The sequence below is a fragment of the Camellia sinensis genome, chromosome 2, assembly GCF_055761805.1.
Source record: "Camellia sinensis isolate YWXY chromosome 2, ASM5576180v1, whole genome shotgun sequence".
In the NCBI taxonomy this organism is placed as follows: Eukaryota; Viridiplantae; Streptophyta; class Magnoliopsida; order Ericales; family Theaceae; genus Camellia; species Camellia sinensis.
In genome coordinates, this window is record NC_138962.1 from 138,107,684 (window position 1) to 138,117,085 (window position 9,402).

Genomic DNA, 9,402 nt, shown 5'->3' on the forward strand with positions numbered 1-9,402 from the left:
AATTTAAAAGGAGTGATGCATTATTAATAAGTTTCATTAATTAAATATATAAATTTACGCAAGCACCAAATAAAAACAAAAAAAAAGAAAATAAATTATGATAAATAAATCATTAAACATGAATAAAAATATATATGACTTAGTGGATAGGAATGGAACTGAAACTTGGAACTAGTTATGTGTAATTGTTGAAAGTATCATTAGCTCTTATATTTAATATATGTATATATTCACGAGTCTATTGGAGCCAAGCTTAGTTTTAATGGAGCTCAGCTTAGTTACCAAAAGAGTAAAAAACAAAATCAAGCTCATTAACTTAGCAAACTAATTGCACTCAAGCGAGTTTTAAACAAGCCAAATACGAGTTGTTGATGAACAGATTGATTGTTTGCTGAGCCCATCCACACCACCACGCCCTTCCCAACCACAACTTCCGGAACAGCCATCACCAAGTTACGATCATCTATAGTTGACAACTGATACTGAATATTCAAATTCAGAATACTGTTACCATCATCTATCATTACAAATACAAGACACAGGAATATTGAAACCATCTCCAGTAAATTAGCACACTCATTGCAAGCCTACAAAGTTAGCAGACTATATAACAAGAACAAAAAAGAAAAAAAGAGTCATTTAGAATAACCCCAGCCAATAACACTACCATTAACCCGCCCCATGAAAGCACCCACAAAGAACATTGTTATTTAGCGGAAGACACGAAGCGAGTGATTTGTACAGGTGAAACCCCCATCAACCATCAGATTAACCCCGCTCATATACCTTGCTTCCTCGCTGGCTAAGAAAAGCACAGCGTTCGCCACATCATTGGCCGTCAGTTCCACCCCCTGCAAGTTAGCATTCCTCCCAACAAAATTACAGAAACCTACCATTGCATCCTCAGTTCTCTCCTCCTCGGGCAAGTGAGCCAAAGCCAAGCTTGTTGCAACTCCGTAAGGAGAAACACAGTTAACACGTATACCATATTTCCCCATCTCAGCTGCAACATTCTTGGTGAGTCCCAAAACAGCATGCTTGGACCCTGTGTATGCATGTGGGCCTATTCCTCCAATGGCACTTGCAACACTACAAATGGAAATAATTGAGCCCTGCTTCCTTGGAATCATTATACGAGCTGCATGCTTCATTCCAAGAAATACCCCCTTCACATTCACATCAAATACCTTCTGAAACTCAGATAGGTCTGCATTGCGGATATCTGGACAAGGGGCTCCACCTATCCCAGCATTGTTAACCATGATATCAAGTGTGCCAAATTTATCGACTGCAAAGTCAACTGCACGGAGAACATTATCCTCTACTGTGACATCACAGTGGAAAAAGCATGTATTCTGATCACCACCAAGGGTTTTACAGAGATGCTGGCCAGGATCATCTTGAATGTCAACAACACAAACTTTTGCACCATGCTTATGGAATAGGCGTACAATGCTCTCTCCAATGCCAGTTGCACCACCAGTAACTAATGCCACTTTCCCAAATAACCTGAAACATAATTTAAAAAACAAGTGGAATAACTATGTGAAGGGTACATTATACTAATTGCCCCCCTTAAGTTTTAACATATTTCCACTTTAGCCTTTCAAGTTTTTTTTCTCCCTCTTGGCCCTCAACATCTCTAATTTTTCTTAATTTACTCCAACAACTAACGTCCATCCAATTTTGTACAAAAATCACACAACTTAATAACACATTCTTATACAAATTTGAGTAAATTACATTTTTGCTCCCCTTAAGAAGCACTGTTTTTCCATTTTGACCTTTAATTTTTTTTCCCACTTCAGTACCTAAATTTCTAATTTTTTCCAGTTTGCTCCAACAATCATGGAAAATGTCACATTGCACATAAAATTATTATGACACATTATTACATAAATTTAGACTCAACCCAAACCCATAATCTCCTCCAACACTCCCACCACCCTTCCACGGACCCCACCATTGGCTCCACCACCATTGAAACCCCCACTCCTCCCCTTGCCTTCCCCTCTGTGCCCTAACCCCTAAACTCCATCCCTGACAGTACTCCCTCTCATCATTGCTATCATTTACAACTCAACACCACCACCATTCATTGCCCTACTCCACCTCATCACTGGCGGCAAATCAACCAAATCGTTCATGAACAAACTCAAGTTCGGCTCGTTAAGGCTCGTTCAAACTCGGTTCGCTTACCAAATAAACGAGCCTGAGAATTTTAAGCTCATATAATAAACGAGCCAAGCCCAAGCTCAATAATACTCAACTTGATTAGGCTCGCGAGCTCAAATATATATATATATATATATTAAAACATTTCAAATTTTAATGATCATGATTATTTTTTATTTTTATATTACAAATAATAATCATTACTAGTTTGGAAGTTTGTGCTTTCATTGAGTAATAATGGCTGCAAACAACTCTGTTTTATAAGCATTGAGACTTAGTATGCTTCTTTGCTTGAGCGATGTGGGACTGAAGAGTGCAATTGCACTCACTGGCCAAACAATGCCGTTTGGTTAGTCATGTTTCAAACAGTTTGGTGTCCCCCATCGATTACACAATGTATTTCAAGGTAGAGAGATCTCTATTTAAGTGTAGTAGACTTTAGTCTTCCTTGGTTGTCTCTTGACTAACAAGCCATCACGAGCAGAGCCAGAGTTGCATAAATTTTACACGAGCCGAGCTCGAGCTCAAATGTTTTGGCTCGCTTCGAGCTCGAGCTGAGCTTGAACATAGTTAAACTCGACTCGGCTCAGCTCGTCTCGGTTCGATTACACGCTATTGCTACCACCAACATTTCAAAACCACCATCAAGCATCCACCCACCACAACCCTTTAAATCGACACCATCAAACACCATCATCGAACAATATCTCTCTCCCAAATCCAATCGCCATTTCAGTAGATATGGGAGAGGAAGCGGATAGTGTATGCCATTCATCGAATTCTAGGGGAGGGAAAGGGGCTCGATTACAAATAAAGTTCAAACTGGAGTAAACATGGATGCCATTCATCCAATTCTAGACAAATTGACTATTGGAACAAACTGAAAAAACTTAGAACATTAGACACCAAAGTGGGGGAATTTTTTTTTTTTTAGAGAAAGAGCGAAAATGCTAAACTATGAAGCACAGACACTTCTAAAAAGGTGGTGTATCCTTGTCGTGTCCATGTCGGGCACTGGCACTCATCGGATACTTCCCAACAAGTGTCGACACTCATCCAAACGTGTCCTATTATGTTTTAATCTTTTAAGGCTCAAACAATCGAGGGACACACGTGTCTATCGCTTAGATACATATGAAACTAATTATAAATTTAAACAAAATAAACCTAGGGTACAAAGATAACGAAAATTTTACAAAAATTAATATTATGTTGCATTTTTTATTATCTTTGAATGATATATTTATAATAAATATATAAAACTACATATTTTGTGTGTCTTGTATTTTTTGAAAATTGTCGTGTTGACGTGTCTGTGTCGTATCACGTGTCTATGTTTGTACTTCTTAGACACTTGAAACTTAAAGGAGTAAAGTGTAATTTATCCAAATTTGCATAACATTGTGTTATTAAGCCACGTAGCTACCAATGTGGCGCAACATGGATTCCAACGTGGCATTTTCTGACCAAATTGGATGGATGTTAGCTATTGGAGTAAAATGGGTAAATTTATAAATGCTAGAGACCAAAGTGGGGGAAAAAAACTTTAAATGCCAAGTAAGAAAACATCGAAACGTAAAAGAGGAAAAGTGTAATTTACCCATATATGAATTTTGGGGAAATTATAAAAAAATAAAAATACAATAAAACAAAAGAGAGAAAAAAAAGAAGAGGGTTCGACTCTTGCAACAAATTAAACCCTACACTTCGAATTTCTTCAATTGAAACCTTGGACTTTTAAAATCGTCCCAATCCCGACCATCTGTCTATATCCTATTAATTAATCCCAAAGGAGAAAGCACAATTTTGACAATTTACTAACTTCCTACTCCCTCACCCTTCCATTTCCCAACCCACTGCCACCCCCATTGTCAACAAACTTGTCACCACCTCCAACTCCCTCTCTTTCCTCATTGCCAGCCCTTCCTTCCCTTCCTCAACCCATAGTTACCGCCCCACCCATTCTTTTTCCATAACACTGCTACCCCTCTACTTCCCTGTCCATCATCACCACCACCCCCCACTACCTCCAAACCTAGATTTACAAACACCAGCATCCACCATGCTCCACCAAATCGCACAATCACACATTTTCTTGTAACAATTGAACTCTCCATCTGGGCAATCGAACCTCCACAAGGCTTGAACATGATGAAAATGCCAAGGTGCAATCGCAATCGAACCCCTCATTTGGGCAAGTTGACACACAATGGTCAAGATGATGTGTGGTCAAGTAGGCAATTCTGGAGGGGAGATAATGTGTGAGAAAGGGTTTCCAAGGTTTGAGGGGAGAGAGATATAGTGGTGGCAATGATGGTGGAGGGTGGGTGGTAAGGAGGGGTAATAGGAAGGAGAGAGAAGGGATTGGAAGGGGAAGGAGAGGGTGCACTAGGGAAGAGAAAAGGGGGTAGTGGTAGGCAGTCAGGGTGAGAGGGAGAGGATGGCGCTGGGCAGTGGGGGACACACAACAGGCCAACAAAAGAAAATTACTTGACTTGATTTATTGGTCAATCATATAGAAAATCGTTAACTAGGCTATTTGTCACGATTAGAAATGACAAAATATTATTATAGCAGCCATTGCAGTCAGAATCAGTGATTCAAAACACCCGAATAACATTAAACGATTTCTAATAGGAAAGCCTGCTACATTCAGCTCAAATCAACAATTATCAGGCCGTCTATCTTTAGTCTTGATAAGCCAATTACTGTACAGTTCTTATTGCTTGCCTTTTCTAACCCTCTCAATAAAAATAACACTCTAAGCTCCATTGAATAATACAACAATAAAGAGAAAATCATTAGTTTACAAAAGTAGCAATTGACTTTGAGACCATGGGATTAAATTTAAACAATCAGTTAAGTAATACAGATTCAATTCAGTTGGGAAGCTCCAAACAAACCAAAATTGAACTCCGGATAAAAATAATTGCCTGTAATGTATATTTGGACAGTAATAAAAGTGAAAGAAAAAAATGAATGATTTAACAATTTTTTTAATTGGTCATTAATAAAGAAAAATGTTTGAATTTGGGATAATCAAATTAAATATCTCAAAACTAGAGATATTCACCATGTCAAATAGAAGAAGATAGTTATTGAACAGCTTCATTCACACACAATAACTTAAAATTGAAGTTTTTTAATCTTGATTGGTCAAAGATTTATAAGAAATGTGGGTACTACCAATATCATGGAACTTAACTCATATCAAATATGGGTCATACCATAATGAAAGGGCCACCACATGGTCAGCTAATTGGACTAATCCAAGAATCCGGATCCCACATTACACATGTTAGCATCACAATGGTGTACATGTTGTTTGGAAACCTATCCAAATTTCAAATCAAATTTAATGTTAAATTTATTGTCAAAAGTCAAGGGAGATAAATTTCTCTTTGATTTGCAATCAAAAGCACTAATTAGGGGTTTTCCAAATTAAAATCACTCCACTTGAGCCTATAAATAGAGGCTCACATTAATGGATAAGGGACCATTGGGCCAACATCTTGCAAAAGCTCTCAAGCATTCTCGAGGCTCTGCCAAAATCTTCAAAGCTCTTTTTTCAAGACTCTAGTGGGAATTATCAAGCACTTTAAACGTGTGCCATTTCTTTTAAGTTTTCTCACATCAATTAATCTCTACGTGTCCAGACTTGTAAATCATTTTGATTTCTTCTCTTAGAAAAATCATTTTGAAGTTGTTTGAGATCAAGACATTCAAGTTCTCTATCAAGTCTCTTTTCCTCAAGCTTATTAATTCGAAAACATATAGAAATTCAACTACTTCGATTTAACAAGAAGCTTTTACAATTTAACAAGAAGCTTTTACAGCCAGGGAATTGCATCTAATTTTAGAGATCAAATTAGAAATTTTTCCTTTTGTAATAAGCCAGACCATACAGGATTGTACCCATACTTTTCTAATTAATAAAATCAATATCGAATATTTGTGCTACTTTTTCGCGTCTTTGCTGCAATTTGAAATTTGTGTGTACAACATATACTCATGTAAGAAAAATTCAAAACCACAGAAACTTTGGATTTTATTTTTATTTTATATCAATAAAAGAATACTAGAAAAATTCAAACTATTATAAATCGGCCACAAATTCTGCTAGAAAGCATGCACAGTACACAGCACAATTAACAATGAAAATAGTCTGAGTGGGGACATAAGTAAACTTGACCTCAATAAATTTAAATTTAAGTTTTCATAATTTTAAAGACTCGTCAACTAATCAAATTCCCACCCATTATTGAGGTAACATGATCAAATAAATTCCATCCGAGATCAGCATAAATATATTGCTGCCAGAATAGACCTAATCATGTGGGCAAATACCACAAAGTGTGTACTCAACCAGATGAATGATTCCCAGTTAGATTCACTAACTTTAATCTAAAACCATAAGATCATCTCAAATCTTTCACCCTATTTTTCATCAAATTTAAATTTGATAGTAACAAAAAAAAATCCATCAAAGGTTCAGCAAATCAAGAGACTCAATTTTTTCATCAAATTGAGAACTCATCAAATCCTTGATCGAATTTGAATTTGATAAAAATTTAAAAAGATGACACATTGGAGATCATTTTTTTTTTTTTCTCTTCCCTCAAATTTGATGAAAAGGGAAATTTGAGATAGGAGAGGAATTTTTAAAAAGATTCTGATGAAAATTTAATGAAAGTATTGGAGTAGTTCATATTAAATCAATCTTTTTACGAATCAAATGAGGTGAAAAAATTGGTGAAGGGTTGGAGATGCTGATGAACTTATTCATCAAACTCAAATCAGGTAGGTCATGATTGAAGCAAAAGATATAACCACAAATCACACATAATAAACACAATATAGCAACAAAAAGAGGCTTCAAATCTGTGAAATGAGATTAAGACAAAAGAAAGGTTTATGTGTTGACTTACCGTTGGGAAGAGTCACCCGAGTTGTTCGCTGCCATTACTGGAGCGCTCTCTCTCTCTCTCTCTCTCTCTCTCTCTCTGTTGGTGGCGTGGCGTGTAGGGGAGTGGAGTGGGGGGCCAAATAATAAGGAAAATGGCAAACCAAAAATCCTTGCAAAATACATGGTTGACATTTTTTTCTTGGAAAATGTTTCCTACCACTAATTTAGTACCACTAATGCACCACTAATCATGTAGCATCATGTGGACTTCATCATTGATGTGATAGTTTGGCCTTTATTTTATTTATTTTTATTTTTTTTTATATTATCACCTTATTAGTGATGTTTTTAGAGTTTCAAATTTAGTGTTCTAAATCATCGCTCTTTTTTTTTTCTTTTCTTTTTTTATTATTTTTTTAATATTTTATGTGAGATGTGATGGGATTCGAAACTGGTTCAAAATTGTCTGACTTCCATTTAGAGACATTCAATTTGGTAGGATTGGTATTTTGGTAAAAAAATTTATCAAATTGATAATATTATTTTTATTATTTTGAGTATAATATAGACGGTTTATTTTATCAAATCAATCGAATCGAACCGATTAAAATAGTTCAGTTTAATCGATTTAGGATTTTTTAAATTTGAACTACTTTTTAATATAATTATTAATATATGTAAAAATATTAAATTAGTTATTTATCCACCAGTTTAAACATATCCAATTTATCTATTTAAAAAATACTTTTTAATTTTTAAATTAACAAAAATATAAACAAAAAAAAATTTAAAATACTAAGACTATAAAAATAATGAGTTAGAGTTAACATTATATATAATAAAAGTTTACAAACTTAGACTCGATGGATGATAAAGTTAATTAATTAAGATTAATAATTTATTATATTTATTAATATTATCAAATTATTAGATTACAATTATAAATATAATATATATATATATACATATATAAATGATTAATTTCGATTTAAATACACAAGAATTTTTGTTTTTTAAAAAAAAAAACCAAATATAATCGATTTGGTGCAATTCAATTGATTGGATCCATTTTTTTAATTTTTCTTACATCCTACTCCCATCTCTCTCCTCTCATGCCATGTTGTTTCAATCTCTATTTCACTCTTCCTAACAATGCCAAAATGATGACGATGGATACGAGGAAGATCTGCAAGTCTGGGCCACTATGGGTAACCATTTCGACTCAGACAGCTTCACGATCCAGACGACGGGTTTCTCCCGTTATATCTCTATTGATTTTTATTTTTAAAAAAAAAATTAAATATGTATATATATATATATGTTAGGCCAAGATTTTGTGATATTTTGTGATTGCATCATGCATCTGAGGTTAATAGTTTTGTTTTAATTGTCTTAATTTAGTGATCTTGATTATAAAATTAGTTTATATTATGATTTTTGTGATACACATTAAAACTAGGTGTACGGGAGAGAAATATTCACCTCGTTCCGTACCTCCTTGCTACTAAGCTTGTCTCACTCCGTTAGAACTCCATCACGTTGTGAACAAAACAAAGGTGAGCTACCCGGCGGGTGGGTTTGCCGGAAAACCCCTCCGACGGCCAAGTTAGCTTATTTGAAAAGAAGAGAGAAGGTAGAGCACCATAGAGAGAGAGTTCGAAATTGCTTACCTCCAACGTCTACATGCTCCTCCTTTTCAAGGCTAACCATGCTGCCTCAAAGATTGTGGGCGCACTACCTTTGCTGTCCTTTTCTAGACAGGCAACTATGCTTCCCTCTACATTTCTTACATTTGTAAAGACCAAAACCTCTAAATAGTGCTTGGCGCACTACCAAACGGTATTGACGCATTCCAGAAGTGGATTTCCTTCTTCTCTTTATTGGTCCACGTGGAATGCTCAACTTGGCTGTTACTTGTGAACCAATAACATTACATTTGTCGCTCCGTGCCAAGCTAGATCTTAACTGGCCTATCATAACCGACTGGAGGTGGGCACATCGTTCGGCATCTCGGCTTCTGACCGCGGTCTCACGGACTGCCTGCCTCGGTGATAGCAACCTGATCAATCCTCAGCTCGGTCTTCACGTGACTCTGTTACCTTGGACCTCAATGCTGGGGCAATTCTGCCCACCGATACAAGCCAATTTGGCTGGGTTTGGCATGGCGTAACATTCAGCGTGGGTCCAGCTCGGCCCAACACCATGTCTCGTGTTGGTCCAGCTCGGCCCAATACATCCCAGGCAGCCTTGATCCAGCTTAGCACTATATTTAGTGTAGACCCAGTTCAGCCCAACAATGCACCCCAAGTTCTCCTTACGAG

At 36.2% G+C, this 9,402-nt stretch overlaps 1 protein-coding gene across 1 annotated transcript; it reads right to left on the reverse strand.

Annotated features, from left to right (window-relative positions):
• Nucleotides 1-466: 466 nt before the first annotated feature.
• Nucleotides 467-7,266, reverse strand: ABA2 (NAD(P)-binding Rossmann-fold superfamily protein). Its single transcript, XM_028241398.2, has 2 exons — nucleotides 7,104-7,266; nucleotides 467-1,509 (listed from the first exon to the last, which is right to left on the reverse strand). Exons 1-2 carry the CDS (start codon nucleotides 7,262-7,264, stop codon nucleotides 711-713), a joined length of 960 nt encoding a protein of 319 aa, XP_028097199.2. The 5' UTR covers nucleotides 7,265-7,266; the 3' UTR covers nucleotides 467-710.
• Nucleotides 7,267-9,402: the final 2,136 nt, after the last annotated feature.

What these genes read in the sequence shown, in the direction of transcription:
- ABA2 (XM_028241398.2), bottom strand. Translation starts at nt 7,264, where the DNA reads ATGTATTTTGCAAGGATTTTTGGTTTGCCATTTTCCTTATTATTTGGC. An exon ending in TCGGGTGACTCTTCCCAACG is followed by an intron (nt 1,510 to 7,103) that starts GTAAGTCAACAC and finishes ATTATGTTTCAG; the next exon opens with GTTATTTGGGAAAGTGGCAT.